Source organism: Orycteropus afer, unplaced genomic scaffold (assembly GCF_000298275.1).
Source record: "Orycteropus afer afer isolate SDZICR_OR568_19922 unplaced genomic scaffold, OryAfe1.0 scaffold00130, whole genome shotgun sequence".
Classification (NCBI taxonomy): Eukaryota; Metazoa; Chordata; class Mammalia; order Tubulidentata; family Orycteropodidae; genus Orycteropus; species Orycteropus afer.
Window position 1 is genome coordinate 6903378 of NW_006921717.1, and position 17554 is coordinate 6920931.

At 50.3% G+C, this 17554-nt stretch overlaps 1 protein-coding gene across 1 annotated transcript; it reads right to left on the minus strand.

Moving 5' to 3' along the window:
- Positions 1-7197: 7197 nt before the first annotated feature.
- On the minus strand, positions 7198-11686 carry SCGB1A1 (secretoglobin family 1A member 1). The gene is made up of 3 exons (XM_042781521.1): positions 11632-11686; positions 8937-9124; positions 7198-7287 (listed from the first exon to the last, which is right to left on the minus strand). Exons 1-3 carry the CDS (start codon positions 11684-11686, stop codon positions 7198-7200), a joined length of 333 nt encoding a protein of 110 aa, XP_042637455.1.
- Between the last annotated feature and the right edge of the window lie 5868 nt (positions 11687-17554).

The window sequence follows — 17554 nt, forward strand, 5'->3', positions numbered from 1 at the left end:
AAGTCCTTGCTGTGCTTGAGCCCATCGTTGCAGCCACTGTGTCAGTCCATCTCTTTGAGGGTCATCCCCTTTGTTGCTGACCCTCCACACTACCAAGCATGACATCCTTCTCCAGGGAATGGTCCTTTCTGACAACATGACCAAAGTAAGTAAGACAAAGTCTGGCCATTCTCGTTTTCAGCGAGCATTCCAGCTGTACTTTTTCCAGGACAGATCTGTTAGTTCTGTCAGTCCATGGTACTTTCAGTATTTTTCACCAACACCATAACTCAAAAGCATCAACTCTTCTTGGAATGACTACCAGGTCGATCCCCTGTTTTGAGGCGGTGACCACCGAGTTTTCCACGCATGATCTTTTGGATCACCAGGTCTTTCTTCCATGGCACCTCTGAGTGGACTCACACCTCCAACCTTTGGTTAGCAGCTGAGTCTGTTCACTGTTAGCACCACCCAGGGACCCCAGGGGTGCAAGAGGGGCCCAGCAACTCTTGGCAGGCAAACTTCTTCAGTTACGTGCCTTGTGGTTACATGAGTCAGTTGGGTGGTACAGGTCTATAGCTACAGATATTTTATGAGTTAATTGGACTTTGGTGGTTAGGCTGGGAATCTATGTGGAAAATTGATTCAGTGAGCCCCAAATCCCTGGTTTATCCATTCAGAAGCTAGTGACTATGTGTGCTTAGCTGGAGCTATTTGGAGATTGACTTTCTGCATGTCCTATCACTTTGTAAATTCAATTTGCTCATGGGAATCTGTTGGGTGGCTAACTACTGATGACTCATCTTCACATTATTCCCATGTGCCTGTTGGTGTACTCTGTGAGTGCCTGGGAGGGGCATCCCCTAATGATAGGGCTCACAAGGCATTGTTTGTGAAGCCTCCTCCTCATCATCAATCAAGGTTTCTTTATCATCTTCTTGAAGCCAGTTGAGTGGCCATCAGTCCATGGTGAATTACTACCCACAAACCCCTTGGCACTCACAAACAGCATGCCTTGCATCAGCTGTGAACTAGAGAGAATTTTATCCACATCATCTTGATAAAGTTGATGAGGGCTGGTTTTATTTCCTCTTCCTGCCTCATGAGTCACTTAGAGATTTTGTGCCAGGCTAACCTTGACCTTCTCACATGTCAGGGGTATAAAATTTCATCTTTCTATGTTCAGTAAGAATGTCCAAATATATAATAGAGCTAACAAGGGGCAGAGTTATGGTAACTTCTTGGCCACAGCCAACAACCCTGAGGGAGTGTATAGTTGGACCTGTGGGCTCGGGACCATTGTTGCAGGGGACATCAAGCTCAATTGACATATCATAGTACACAAAAACATTGTTCTACATCTACTTTGGTGAGTCTCGGAAGGAAGGTTGGGCAATCCTACTTCCGTAGTGATACTGCCTCGGAAACCCAAGGAGGGGTCGCTATGAGTCGGGGCCGACTCGATGGCAAATAACAACAACAACAACAACTTTGGTGAGTAGTGACTGGGGTCTTAAAAGCTTGCAAGCAGCCATCTAGATGCAATGAAGGGTCTCTCTTCTTCCAGAGCAAAGAAGAATGAAGAAAACCAAAGACATATGGAAACAATTAGTCCAAAGAACTAGTAGACCATGTGATCCTTAACCTATATGACTATGAGACCAGAAAAATTAGATGGTACCCGGCTACCCCTGTCAACCACTCAGAGGGGGATCGGTGCAGGAGATCCTGGATAGAGTGGAAGAACAATGTGGAACAAAACTCAAAATCATGGAAAAAAAAAAAGACCAGGTTAACTGGTCTGATAGAGCCTGGTGAGACCCCTGAGACTATGGCCCCTAGTTACCCTTCAGGTCTGGAACTGAACTCACTCCCATGGCTTCCAGCCAAACAATAGACAGGCATATAGGTTGGACATTTACATCAGACAGATGTACTCCTTAGAGTGATCAATCCTGGGAGAACAGAAGGGCAGTGTTTGCACAGGGAGATGCTCAGATGGCAGGAATGCACAGAAAGAAGGACACAGGGAAAAGGTGACCACGGGGAGGAAGTGGGAAGAGAGCTGTTACATTGTGGGAAATTGCAGTCAATGCCATGAAACAAGATGAATATGAACTGCTGTGCGGAAAATGATTTTTCTCTGTAAAGTTTCACCCAAATCACAATAAAAATAATAAAAAAAAAATCTGTCTTTCTTACTGATCAATTTATTTGGACTATGCCTTGGTATTAAGGATGGCAGCTTGGGTTTTGCAGTAATGACGGCAAGATCTGGTAACAACCATTCCTTCTGAGCCCTCTTCAAGAGGAAATATTTCTTCCATCTCAGGCCGTGAGGGCAACAGATGCTTTTCAAAGAAAATTTCCACTCAGATTCACAGTTTTCTCGACAACGTGGCCAAGAAATGAGAACCTTGTCTCCCCCTGGACTCCTCAGGTACGTGAACGCTGAACATTTCTTACTTTCAATCCTTTTCACTTTGCTGTTTTTCTTCAGTTAGTTTAGACTTAATATCTCTCAAGTGCAGAAAAAATTATTATCCTACTCTTAAAGTAATACATTGGCTTCCCTGTATTCACAGTGAAAATGGCTGATTGTGTAATTATATATTTATATAATACAGAGGAGAACACTTTTTTTTTTTTTCCTTTAAAGGGCCAGGGCCCTGTTACTATCAAGTTGCTTCTGACTCATGGCGACTCTGTGTGTGTCACTGTAGTGCTCTCAAAAGCTGAGTTTTCAGAAGATCACCAGCCCTTTCTTCTGAGGGACCTCTGGTAGACTCAAACCCTCAGCATTTTGGTTAGCAAGTGTAAAAATGAGGTGGTAGGGTTGTTTGGCCTCTAACTTCATGAGAGGGAAAGAGACTCACCACTGGCATCAGCCCAAAGTTGACTCCTACAAAGTGGACTTCAGACTCACTTCTCTCTCTAAACTTTCTACCAACTCTGACACCGACCGTCCCTTCCACAGCAGTCTCTGCTTCTCTGCGGGGTTTGGTAATTCATTGCAATGGCCACACAGAACTCACAGACAATACTCACGATTATGGCCTTTGTTAGGGAAGCAACAGGTTATAATTCAGGATCAGGAACAACTCAGGACACAGTTCTTCAGTCAAGAGAGCTTCTTGGCCGTGCACACAGCAGGCCTCTCTCTGGCCTTTCTTGGGCCTCTTGAGCCAGCCCAACCTGCACCCTGTGTGTTAAAAGCTCTTTAATTCCACCGACAAGTGCCCAGAGGCACGCCACTCCAATAAGCCTTGGACCAAAGATGCTCAGCTCTCTTGCTTTTGTGGGTCTTGGAGCCTAGCTCCATCAAGGGCTCAAAGGCACCCCACTCTGCCACCAAGCCTCCTGCCTGAAGACACTCAGCTTTCTCACTCTGTGGGCCAGGAAGCCCACCATGCTGCCTCCTGCCGGTCTCCTGGTTCTGCTGACGCTATTTCTCTAGGCTGCTTCTTGCCACCCCTGCTGTTCCTACTCTCTGTCTCCTGGGTGTAGGAGGTTCTCAGCGCAGGGACTCTAGGTCCAAAGGATGAGCTCCACCCCTGGTTCTTCTTTCTTGGTGGTAGTGAGGTCCTCTTTCCCCCCTCTGGGATGGCTCATTGAAGCGTAGTGAATTGGCAAAACTGACCAATCTCCTCTTTGGGTTCCATTCACCTTAACTGCATGGTCCAACCCCAACAGGGGTGTCATGCACCTTATCTGCATTACTAGCAACCTGTCCAATCCCCTTGTAGGCCATAAGCACCTTATTTGCATAGTCTCACCCAACATTTGGAGTTACAAGACCACGGTGCAAAGGCCATATAAAAGCAATCCATTGCACCACAGCAACTTACAGTGTGAACTATTTGCACACCCAAAGAACCGTAAAGGACATATAATTTCTGTCTCACCTCCTCTTCCTCCTCCTTCTAATGTAAAAACTACTGTTAGTTTGAGGTCCATTCAAAAATAGACTGTGGCCTGCATTTGGCCCATGGGCTGTAGTTTGCGAGCCCTCCCCTAACACAGGGTTATCCGTAGTGAACCCAAACACACGAAGATGAAGAAGAGCCCAGTGAGCAGTCCTTCGCTCCTCTGATTGCCTTCTGCTTTCTGTCTTCCCGCGTCACTAACAGGCATACCCTTCCTGTCATTGTGATCTGCTCGTCTTGCATCCGCCCTCCACCCTTTATGTTTTTTAAAGTCTAACACCCTTGTGGGCCTCCTCAGCCCCCATGAAGCTGAGACCCAGTGCAATATAATTGTCCTTCCTTCTGTCCTCAGATACTTGCATTGTATTTGCTCTGGGAAGATATTTCTCCGGCTATAAATAGGTCATTAAAATTCCGAGATGTTTATGGCCCTGGCTCCCTAACCAGGTGAAGGTTGTGTGAGTTAATGATGACCTGGATGCAGGAGAACCTGGGCCTTCGTGGTGAGGCCTTGAGGCGGTGGAGGAGGTGGAGGCAGCAGCCCCCACCCAGCCTCCACCCTTGGTAAAGAACTCCTTTTGACCTGCTCTGGAATTTTTACAATCAAGAGTCCCTCCCTTGTGGACAATGAGGGGTGGGGCCTGGTGGCTTCACAGCTTGTGTGTGTGTGTGTGCCTTGAAGGGTGGGTGGATTTTTCTCATTACTGTCCCTTAGTTTATCAGTCAAGGAGCTCTGGTGGCATGGTGCCTAAGGCATTTGACTGCTAACCAGAAGGTTGGCAGTTCAAACCCACCCACCACTCCTGGGAAGGAAGATGGGCAATCTACTTCTGTGAAGATTTACCACCTGGGAAACGCAAAGGGGTTCACTATGGGTCAGAGTTGACTCAATAGCAATGAGTTTTGGGTTTGAGTTTATCAGTCAAGATGCTCTGGAGAAGAGTCAGGCAGTGGTATCCTATTTGTAGGGGTGGGGCTCTGGCCTCAGCTTATCTGGGTGCAAATCTTTACTAGCATGAGTCAGAATCACCTTGACAGCCACAGGCTGAAACTCCTAGGTGGTACAAACTCGTACTGAGTCTGGCAACCAAAAGGTTAGAGGGTCGAGTCCACCTCAGGAGAAAGTTCTGGCTACTTCTGAAAAATCAGGTATTGAAAACCCCATAGCATACAGTTTTACTCTAACACACACGGGGTTGCCATGAGAGGAACTGACTGTGGCAACGAGTTTCCGGCAATTTCTACTTTCCACGCTTCAGTCTTTTCATCTGCAGAATGCGGGCACGAAACAGGCAACATTTTCGGGTCTGCACTGAGGAATTAAAGGGAAATTGGGAAATGCTTGGTGGGAAGTAATCGATAAAGGTTATTAGCTTCTGCGGTTTCTGCTTCTAGACTTTCAACGTTCAATGACTTGTAGGGGCCGGTGGAGGTCAACGGTCAGCTTCACCTTGATCCTCTCTGCCTTTTGGACCATCTCAGGCTCTTGATTCTGTCAGGCTCACCCTTGGAATCATCTGGAAGAGGAATTATGGCTAATTCCCAAAGGGCTGACACATCCCTGGCAAGGATTCAGCTGGAAGCAACACAGTGTAACTGCCTCTGGTTTTCCTCAGAATTCTGATTAAAAAAACCTCAAAAATCAAATTTAAAAAAATCATGTAGACGATAAAATAGCTCTAAAAGGGAGCTGTGTTTCTTCATCTGTCCCTGACAGTGAGTGTGGTCCCTGGAGCGCAGGCTTTAGAAATCCCAAAGCGGGGTCAGCCCGACCCCTTCCGATGCCTTGGCCGGCACTGCCCCCTAGCGGCCGCCAGCAGCACCGGGCGCTGTAGGCGGGGAAAGTGCCACCGTCTCAGTCCATAGCTCAGCGCGTCGCCTGCCAGGGGAAGACGTTGCTTCTTGAAGAAAGCAGAGCCGAAGACGTGTCTCTCCGTCTGCAGCCCGCTTCCTTCCTGTGCCCTCTGATGATGACCTCACCATGCCTGCCTTCTCTCTGCACGTCCCCCACTGCCATGCAGCTGCTGGGGTGCTAGGGCCCCGTCCAAAGGCCATAGGCAGGGCGTTGGTTCTTTGGGGTTTGCATGAAAAATGGACACATCTTTCCAATGAGTTCTATTGTTAGCATAGTTTGCTTTTGTGCTACTTACAAAACCAACGAACAATAGTTTGGAGCCCAGATGCTGTGTGGCCTGTGCACAGGCCCTGATGTGAGAAGGGGTTGGGGGTCGTTTAAAACACAAAGCGCAGGCAGCGAGGCGGCTGTCAGGCAGAGTGAACAATGAGAACAAGGGTGGGAGACAACAGCAGCTGTCTGTCCATGGAAGGGCGTGCACACAGGACGATCCCCTAGGTTCCTGACGCTAGCCTCACCTGATGGTAGCCCAACCCTCTGGGCCCCGTTCTGGATTTTGAATGTTATGATATAAAAGTGTGGGGAAACATCGAAGGATTCAGTGGGGGGCAGGTGGAAGAGGTTTGCATTTGATAAGAATGGTTTGCAGGGAGGTAGAGTGTGAGCCGGGAGGCCAGGTAGGAGGTCACTGGGATTGTGCAGGGGAGAGAGGGGTGGTGAGGATGGGGGACCCTTTTGGAGGGGGAGAGGAGTAGTGATTTCAGAAATGCTTTGAGGGTGGACTTGGTTCACTGGATGGGATGAGAGGGGAGAGAGAAGGTCAAGGACTACACTGAGGGACATGGTGTGGGGAGCAGACTGAAGAGGGCATCAAGATTGTTATTGGATTTGTGGGTTTTTAGATGTTGAATACCACACACATTGAACAGATGGTAGGGTGTAAGGGGAGATGGTTGGAGTCTTGGTGACAAGTAACGGAAACTCAGAGAAAAGGAACTTTAAAAGGGTCTGAGTTGTCTCTTGGGGTCCATCCATAATGCGTGAGGTGGTGCTCTGTCTTGCACCAGCCCTATGACTCGTTGTGCTCCATAGGGTTTGTTTTCATTGACTGATTTTTTGGAAGCAGATCACCAGGCCTCTCTTCCTGGTTTGTCTTGGTCTGGAAGCTTTGCTGAAACCTGTTCAGCATCATGGCCCCACTCAAGCCTTGCTGACTGACAGGTGATAGCCATGTGTGAGGCGTTCTGCATTGGCTTGGAGTGGAACCCTGGTCTTCCTCATGGAAGACAAAAATTCCACCACAGAGCTACCAATGTGCCCTCTTGGGTGGCATAAATATCTTAAATACTCCCTCTTCCACCAGAGAGCAGAATCCTGAAGGAGTTGGGACAAAACAGTTTGTTTCATTACTAAATGGGTGGGGAGAGTCAGCCTGGGTCAGCCCGAGCTTACCACCACCCCATAGGACCCCGCACCCGGTTGGTCACCTTGGAGCCAGCCCTGGGCACATTCGTAGGTCCGCTCCCTCTGTCCACGGAAGGGAGTGTGTGCTAGAGCATGCCTTTGCTTCCTGACGCTAGCCTAACCGGAAGTGAGCTGCTGGCCGGGCCCCCCTCGAGGCTTCGTTTTCCTGATTGCGGTTTTTCCTCTTTGCTCTGGCTCCCCTCACCCTAGTAGGGGCTGACCCTCTCGAGTGACTCATGTGACAGAGTGGAAGTGGCCCACAGGGTTTCCTAGGCTGGGATCTTTGTGCAGGCAGATCACCAGGTCTCCTCCAGGGCAGCCACTGGGTGGATTCGAACTGCCAACCTTTCGCTTAGTGGCCAAGTGCATAACCTTCGTGCCACCAGGGCTCCTTGACCCTCTCACTCTACCAAAACCAAAACAAAACTCACTGCCATCAAGTCAGTTCCAACTCTTTCTGAAGCAGTATCTCTACAGAAGTAGATTGTCCAGTCTTCCTTCCAAGGAGTTGCTGGTGGGTTTGAACTGCCAGCCTTCCAATTAGCAGTCAAATGCCTTTGACTATGCCACCAGAGCCCTTGCTCTAGCAGGTAAAAAAAAAGAGGCAAGGTGCACAAAGGTGAGATGCTTAGTTTATTGACAAGAGCAAGGTGTAGGGGTTGGTGGGGAAGAGTAAGGGAGCAGGGAGCGGGGACGGCAGCAGTGAGGACTTTGTGGTTGGTGATCTTTGGATTCCTAAGTCCTAAGTACACAGTGGGCTCGTTACTATTTTCTCCTAAAAAGAAAAAAAAGAAAGAAATCAGTGAATGAACCTCACCAGTTAGGTGGACGCCATGATCCAGAGACTCCAAGGTCAAGTAAGAGGCTCCGTAAGTTGTGGGAGGAGCAAAGCTTGTAAAAACCAAAACACCAAGCTCACTGCCATTGAATTGGACTCATAGTGACTTCCTTTGGGTTTCATTCCCGAGGAGGTAAATCTTTACAGAAGTAGATTGTCCCATCTTCCTTCGGTGGAGTGGCTGGTGGGTTTGAACTGCCAATCTTTTAGTTAGCAGTCAAATGTCTTAGGCACCCTGCCACCAGAGTTCCTTAAGCTCTCCTTATTTCTCTAAGGCCTCTCAAAAAACAGTAACAGCCATGCCTGTGTCTGTTTCTCCAGGGACATGGACATGGTGACTCTTCTTTCCACTCTGGTTTACAAAAACTGAACCAAACCCGTTTCTGTCTCGTTGATTCCAACTCATAGTGACCCTGTGTGTTACACAGTAGAACTGCCCCATAGAGTTTTCTTGGCTGTATGTGCCGTGGAGTTTCCTGGATGGTGCAAACGGTTAAGTGTTTGACTATTGGCCAAAAGGTTGGCAGTTCGAATCCCCACCAGAGGTGCCTTGGAAGATGAGCCCGGTGATCAGCTTCCGACAGGTCACAGCCTGAAAACCGTCTGGAGAAGTTCTACTCTGCACACACGTGGTCTCCATGAGTTGGAATCAGCACAAGGGCAACTAACAACAATAGTCGTTATGGAAGCTGATCGCCAGGCTCTTCCTTGGAGCGGCCGGGTGGGTTTGAACCACCAACTTTTAGATGATAGTAGAGTGCAGCCTACTGGATTAGAAAAGACCCCTCCTCCAACACACACACACACAGGGGCGATGACACTGTTACTACTGTTGAAACCCACTTTGCCCAGCGCAGGAAAGAGGGCTGCTCACCGTGAGTTTCATGAGGCTGTCCTTGGCCTGCCTGGGGAGCTTGTCCAACGACATCTTCATCAGGGCCCCCGCCTCTTTCATGTCCAAATCAGGGTGGAAAGGTTCAATTGCATCTTCAAAATCGGACAAGGTACCCATGACGAGGTGTTCGATGACTTGTAGGAAGGCACGGCAGACCGTTGCAGAAGCTGAAGTACACGGAAGGGAAAACACATGGATCCAGGCCACTTCCCAGCCCTGGCCTGGAACACTTAGGTCTTGGGTCCAGTGCAGACAGACGTCCGGCTGTGTCTGTCCCTTGTTCCCCTCACCCTCAGTGTTCTCCAGACTGTGTCCCTGTCTCAGGTCTCTGCTCCCAGGAACATGAGGGAGAGAGGTACCATTTTTCACTCTCTGTGCACCCCATCCTCCCAATGAGGCTCAAGTCCCCGGTCCCTGGATTCTCTGCCTTGTGTTCAAATTCAACTTCCCTGCTCCAAACCCACCAGCTGCTCCGTGGAAAGGTGATGGGACAATCTACTTCCGTAAAGACTTACCACCTCGGTAACCCAGTGGGGGTTGCTATGAGTTGGAATCAATTTGATGGCAGTGAGTTTGGTTGTGGTTTTTGCTCCAAACCTAGGACCTCACCTAACATGGCCACTCCAAGCCAAACCCTCCCCAGCTCCCAGACTACTGCTTTGCAACTCCATATGACATCGGTAGAGTTACTTGACTTTCTGAACTCATTTTTCTCATCTGTAAAATGGGGATAATGGCTCTGCTTTATAGATGTCCGAGAGGGAAAAGAGAGGATACGTGAAGGGGGTTAAGAATGGTGGTCATCACACGGTAAGTGCTAAACAAATGTTAGATGTTGTTACATGAGGACACCGCCAAATACGCGAATGGGTTCAGACCCACCCCTGGGCATGGCTCTGTCCTCTCTCGCTGAGCCACCCACCACTATCCAGAGCCCTCAGCTCTTCTAACTAATAAACATCTTGACCCCAAAACTGAAAAACCAACACACTGCTGCACAAAAGTCATCCCCACTGCTTCTGGGCTTTAGTTTTCTAACCCTGCAGAGTCATAAATGTGAAGGTTGGAGGTTCAAACCCACCAGCCACTCCGTGGAAGGAAGACTGGGCAATCTACTTCCGTAAAGATTTAGTGCCTTGGAAACCCGACGGGGGTCGCTATGAGTCGTAATTGACTCGATGGCAGTGAGTTTGGTTTGGGTAGTATAAAACTTTGAAAGTAATTAATTAGAATTTGTTAATTAAAAAACCCCAGCATTTTTAGACAAGGGTGGAAGAGGGTGATGCAGAGTGAAAAACAGGTAACTCAATTCCCAAAAGATTAGGGGGCTTGGAGGGAGGTCAGATGGACTCATCCTTCCCCCTCCCTCTCACCCCTTCTCTCCTCCTTCCCTCCCACTCTCTCTCCCTCCCTTCTTCCTCCTTTTCTCTCTTTTCCTCTTTTCTTCCTTCCATCTACTCACCCACCCATCATCTATTATCCATCCACCCACCCATCTACCCACCCACCCACCCACCCACCATCTATCCATCCACCCACCCATCCATCCATCCACCCACCCACCCATCCACCCACCCATCCACCCATCCACCCACCCATCTACCCATCCACCCACCCATCCATCCATCCATCTACCCACCCACCCACCCACCCATCCACCCATCCACCCACCCATCCATCCATCCACCCACCCACCCATCCATCCATCCACCCATCCACCCACCCACCCACCCATCCATCCACCCACCCACCCACACACCTGTCCACCCACACATCCACCCACCCACCCATCCATCCATCCACCCACCCACCCGTCCACCCACACACCCGTCCATCCACCCATCTCTCCTTCCACTCCGTGGAAGTGTGATCTCCAGAGTGGAGCCCTGCCTGGCACAGTGCAGTGAATGCTGAAGTCTGGGAGCTTTGGTAGAGTAGTGCCTTCTCCTTCTTCCCCCTTCTCCTCCCCCCTTCTTCTTTCCTTCCATCTACTTACCTTCCCATCATCCCTCTCTCACTCCCCCACCCAATCCCTTTCCACTTAGCAAACCAACTACTCAGAGATTCCTAATCCTTTTTTGCAGAGTCCAAAAAATGTTTGGAAAACTCAGTCTGGCTTGGCTCTTTCCCAAAGGAAAGATCCCTTTCTGGATTATTCCTCTGCCCAAAGTGGCAGATCTTGCTTGGGGTTGGGTTTCTTCTGGGGACGTGAGGCTCTACAACTGTCCCTTTCTAACCCCTGTGACTGCCAGACTGGGGTGGAGACCCCAAAGCTGCCAGAGTGAGGTGGAGACCCCAAACTTGGAGGCTGCACCAAGGTCTCTTGGCATCTGGGGTTTGTCAAGTCTCCGCTTCGGGGAGCTCATGATTCCTTTCCCACTGGTTGTTGGGTGTTGTCATCTTTCTGGGGTCTCCTCCATCCCTCCCTCCATTCGATTCCATTCCTTGGGATTCTGAGGTTGTTGGATATAGAAGATGGGGTTGTTTTCAGATTTCCTGTCAACCTCAGAGCCCCCCATGCTAAACCCCTCAAATGGGCCTTTTCACCAGCCCTGGCTCCCTGCCTGAGAGTCGGCATCCCCAGACGTTCCCAGCAGCCAGCGAGGGGGTGGCTCACTTCATCTCCTGAGGGTTCCAGATCTCAGGCCTGGAGGAAGGGGCCTGGGGCACTCACCAGTGCTACAGCAGAGAGCCAGGCTGACCAGGGCGAGCATGACGGCGAGCTTCATGGTGGCAGGAGGCTGGCTGCGGCTCTAGCCTTGTTTCAGTCCCAATGGTCTTGTGTGGACCTGCCCCTCAGGACCCCTCTTATATGTTCTAGTCAGCATTGGGAGCGGGGAGGGCAGGGCTCCACTCTGGAGATCACACTATTTACTTGGGCATCCACTGGGTGGAAAAAGTAAATATTCTTTTTTCTCAGCTCATTTTCTGTCCTCATGAAAACTGAGCTCACACAATGGGCCACTGAAGGGGTGTCCAGAGTCCTACGTGGAGGCAGCGAGGAGAACCCGGAGTCAGAGGGCGTGGAGACCTGGCCACCTGCGTCAGTCCGTGAACCTGTGTCCTGGTGCAGTCCAGGATTCGTGGAGGTGATTTTAGAGCCCACCTGGACCAATCACTAGAGGAGAAACTGAGGCCCCTCAGCTAGTGGCAGGGACAGGGCTAGAACCCAGGACCCCCAACACCCCATTGGGTTCCTTCCACTTCCCCTCTTCATGGATGGTGGCTTGATGTTAAACCACGAAGGCAACATGGTCCAGAGCAAAACTGGGCTCAGACTTGAGGGAGACCGTGGGCCGAAACACGCTGACAAATAGAAGACTTCCCCAGAACACCCACCTGAAGTCAGCCTGTGCAAGGCACTGTTTCAGGGGGCCTGTTCCCACCCAGAATTGCTCTGAGTCCTGCCCTCCTCATGATCAAATCAGGGGCACCCTCAGTCCTTATCTTACTTGACCTCTCGATGGCCTTTGACTCCCTTGACCGTTTCCTCCTTGAACCATTCTTCCTCCCGGGCTCCCACGCTCCGTTCCTTCCTGGTTTCCTCCCCTGGCCGTTCCTTCTTGCTCTTCAGGTGTTTGTTCTTTGCTCCCTGCTCTGGAGTGTGGGTGGTTCCCAGGCTTTGTCCTCAGACCTCTTCTCCTCCCAGGCTGCGCCCTCCTTTCTCCAGGGCCAATGCCTTACAACACCCGGCCTGGTCAGAATCACACCCTAAGGCCTCCCTGGCTCCCAGCTTGCCCTCCTCAGCCACCCTACACGAGGCTATCAGAACGGCTATTCTCAAACCCACACCATTCGCCTTCTTGAAACCTCTTTCAAGCTTTCCTTTCCCAGAAACCCAAAACTCATCACCATGGAGTCGATTCCAACTCCGAGCAACCCTGTAGGACAAGGTAGAACCGCCCTGTGAGGTTTCCAAGGCTGAAAGTCTTTATCAGTGTAACTGGCGGGTTCAACCTGCTGACCTTTCGATGAACAACCAAGCACTTTAACCACTGAGCCACCAGGACACCTTTCCTTTGTTAATAGGATAAATTCGAGTGTGACTTCGAGGCCCAGCCCACTGGCCTTTGGCTCTGTTTGAGCCTCGTCCCACCTCTCTCCCACATGGCGGTTTAACCCTGCCTTGCTATCGATGGGTTCTGGAACAGGCCTCCTCCTCCTCCCCCATGCCTTCCTGCCTTGGCACAAGCTGAACCCATGCCTGGCACAGTGCAGTGAATGCTGAAGTCTGGGAGCTCTGGTAGCATAGTGCCTAAGGCACTTGACTGCTAACCAGAAGGCTGGCGGTTCATGGAAGCCCAAGGAAGGGTCCCTATGAGTCAGGTCTGACTCGACGGCACATAACAGCAGCCATAATCTTCCATTTTGTGATGTCTTGTAAATCTTAGCCTCTACACCTATGAGTCGGGTCTGACTCGATGGCACATAACAACAACAACACACCTGTGGTTACAGTCCCATCTTGGAGTGAGCTGTCTGTTATATTTAACGAGACAGGATTAGGGTGGGATGTGTCTTGAGTCACTGCCTTACTAGAAGGTGTGACTCAAGTTTCCTTGAGGGTATTTGCATCTAGTATATACGAATGCTCTGTCAAAACTCTCTCTCCTGCTCTGGATCCTGCATTTTGTTCATCACCATCTGACCTCCAATCCTTTGGACTTGAGACAGCATCTAGTCACCTGTCCTGCCCATTTGGGTTCAGTGGCCCCTTGAACCATGTGGGTGAGAAGAATCCCCCAGACCAATGCCTAACCCTGGGACTCGCCAGCCTCCACAACTGCTAGAGTCATTTCCTTGGCAGTTTGTGAGTTTGTGAGACATTATAGTGAAATATGGAACCCTAGGACAGGAGGGAGAGTACTGAGGGGAGAAGGAGGAGTTGATGTTAGAGATGATGAAGTGGTCCAGCAGTTTGGAAAAGTTGGACATTTGGGACATCTTCAACTTCTGCCTCATGGGGATGTCTTACGCTGATCCTTCTAAAAGAAACTTTTTGAGCACCTGAAATACACATCTTCTCCCTTCTCTATGCTCCCAAATTCTATCATATTTCAAAACTCAACCAAATGTCAGTTTGCTAGAAGAATCTTCATCAAAAGGGGGAAAATGCCAAACAGAATTTAAAATTCCCATGGACTCCAGACTTTCTGGAGCTGTGGAGGCTGGCTGAACCCCTGAAACTATTGCCCTGGGATAACTTTTAAACTTTAAACCAAAAATATCCCCTTCAGTCTTCTTAAAACTAAGCAATAGTTTAGCTGAATTAGTAAAAAAAAAAAAAAAGTCTGTCTTGGGCATTATACTCTTTTAAGAACTCTCTACATGAGATCAAATTGACAATAGCAGCTCGCAAGGTTGAACAGGAAGCTTAGTGGGCAGTGAGTTTATGTTCACGGGAAGGACCAGCTCAGGAAGGAGGGTGAGAATGGCTGCTCACCTTGAAGGACGTCATAGGTGTCACTGAATTGTACCTGGAGAAACTACTGAATTGGTGTATGTTCTGCTGTGTGTCTTCTCAACAATAACAATAACTAACTAACTAACTAAACATTTTACAAGAATAGAGTACAAGACTGGAAGATGTAGATGGTACCCGGTTTCCACTGTCAAACATTTGGAGGGGGCTCGGTGCAGGAGATCCTGGATAGAGTGGGAGAACAATGTGAACAAAACTCAAAAAAAAAAAAAAAAAAACCAACCAGGTTTATTGGTCTGATAGAGCCTGGTGAGACCCCTGAGACTATGGCCCCTGGTTACCCTTCAGGTCTGGAATTGAACTCACTCCTGTGGCTTCCAGCCAAACAATAGACAGGCATATGGGGTGAACGTTTACATCAGGCAGATACACTTCCTTGGAGTGATCAATCATGGGAGAACAGAAGGGCAGTGTATGCACAGGGGGACAGCTCGCAGGGGCGGGTGTGCATGGAAAGGGAGGGCACAGGGAAATGTAACTACAGGGAGGAAGTGGGAAGAGAGCTGTTACATTCTGGGGAATTGAAGTCAATGTCATGAAAAAATGTGTATGAACTGCTGTGTGGAAAATGAATTTGCTCTGTAAACGTTCACCCAAATCACAATTTAAAAAGAGAGAGAGAGAGAGATTATAGCTGGCAATTATAAATAAAATAGAATAGTTAAAAAAATGTCGGTTCATTTATTCAACAAGTTTTGGACACCCACTATCTGCCAGGGACTGTGCTAGGAGGTGGCAGTTGTGGTTGCCATGGGAACATGTTGCCCAGACCTCTTTCAAGAAGAACTTACTACCCAGCTGTGGGGAGTGTGGTCAGCAGAGAGCGGCCAGCTGCCAGTAGCTTTGGAGTTGGCCCCCACTGCAGGGGCTGCCTCACCAGAGGCCACACCTTTCCCAGGGCCAATGCACCTGCTTTCAGAGAAGCTGAGTCATGACCGGGTGCAGCGGTGAATGGACCAGTCGCAAAGCCCTACCCTAGCGGAGCTTCGCCGTGGTGGGGGAGACAGACAGACAGACAGGTCGTTAAACAAAGGAATGACAGCTGTGATCACACTGGGGCGGCACAGACAGAGTGCTAGAGTAGGAAAAACAAGTGGTGAGGACTTCTTAGATGAGAGAAGCAGGGTGGGCTTCCCTGAAGAGGTGATGATGCTGAGACCTGCAGGTTGAGAAGGTTTGGGCAGAGGGGCCAGCCAGCACTGAGTGCCTGAGCTGGGAAGGGCCTCGCTGTGCCCGGGGAGCACAAGGGAGTCATTGTGCCTGGAGCAGGGTGAGTGTGGGAAATGTGTGGGGCCAGCAGGGACAAGATCATGCTAGGCCTGGCGCTAAGGTAAAGAATCAGCTTGCGTGGAGTCAACCCTGACTCATGGCGACTTCACCCGTCAGAGCAGAGCTGTGTTCCCCAGGCCTGTCAGAGGCTGTTGTCTGGAGGTAGGATGCCAGGCCTTTTTTCCGAGGTGCCCCTGGATGGATCAGAACCTCTAACCTTTAGGTCAGCAGCTGAGCACCACAACCATTCGCACCACCCAGGGACTCCTTGGTTGAAGGAATGGTCTTTATGCTTCAAGGTGTGCGAAGCTGTTGGAAGATTTTGACCAGCGAGTGACGGGATCTGATTTCCTTTGATGAGACCACCCTGACTACTTTGAGGAAAAGAGATTAGTAGCGGGGCCTGGTGGAGGGCAGAGTGTCGTCAGGGGAGCCTTGGTAGCCGTCTACCTAAGAGGGGGTGGGGTCTGCGCCAGATGATTGGGGACGAGGGTTCTGAGAGATACCTGGATGGGCTCGATGCTGGAGGCAGGGAGGAGGGGAGAGGGTTTCTGCCGTGGGCACCTGGGTGCATGGGATGCCATTTCCTGACCTAGAGAAGACTCAGGGAGGAATGGGGTTGGGGATGCAAACGTAGCACAGCCTTCTCTGACCTGCCGGTTCCGGTCAGTGATCACTCTCACTTCATGCCTCTCCGTACTCCTATCATAGCACCCACCACGGTACTGTACTGAAAAATTAAGAGCTTGGCTACTCACCTAAAGGTCAGTGGTTTGAACCTACCCATTGCACTTTGAGAGAAAAGACCTTGCGATTTGTTCCTGTAAAGGTTGCAGCTTAGGAAGTCATATGGGGCAGTTCTACTCTGTCATATAGGGTCGCTATGAGTTGGGGCCTACTTGGTGGCACCCGAGAACACTGCTCTACGAGGGCAGTGTGGCCCAGCGGTGGAATTCTCACCTTCTGTCCAGGAGGCCCGGGTCTGATCCCAGCCAGGCACCGTGTGCAGCCGCCATGCATCCATCAGCGGAGGCTTGTGTGTGGCTTCAATGCCGAGGGCTCTCAGCGGAGCTCTGGTCTCAGATGAACAGAAGGAAAGGCTGGTGACCTTTTGAAACCAGCCAACAGAAACCCTGCCACGGTCTGATCCTGTTGTGCACGGGGTCGCCATGACTCGGGGACTGACCTGATGGCAGCTAACAGTATTGTTGGTGAAGTGGTCACCTACAGGTGGACCTCATGGTGAAGGTCGACAAAAGAGGGGAAGGCCCTCAACAAGATGGATGGACACAGTGGCTACAAAGACGGGCTCAGATGTGGCAGGGCTCGTGGAGCTGGCGCAGGACCGGGCAGTGTTTTCTTCTGCTGTACATGGAGTCGCTATGAGTCAGAGATGACTTGACGGCACCTAACAACAACAACAACGGGTTGCTGTGAGTCAGGGACTGACTGATGGCAGCTAACAGCACTGTGCACAGGGTCGCCGTGAGTCGGGGCAGCCAACAGCAACAGCAGAGGGTGTTGTAACCCTATCATCGTTATCTCCTTGTGTGTCTCTTGACTGGCTTCCTTGGGGCTGTGGCCTGTGTAAGCCAAGGTACGTACTGGTTGCGAACAAGAATCCATGGAATGAATCAGTGTGGCCCTTCACACAATGTGACATGTGGAGGCGGTGGTGGCGCCTGCCCTGCCCAGTCCTGGGAGGTGGCATCACGTCAGCTGCCCACGGTTCAGAGCCGAGGTTCTAAACCAGCCATCCATGGAGGGCCTGTCAAGTCAAGGCTGTGTGTTCCCACAACGAGACGCTGTGTCCCTTAAAACCCAGAGGAGGACGATCTTCTGAACT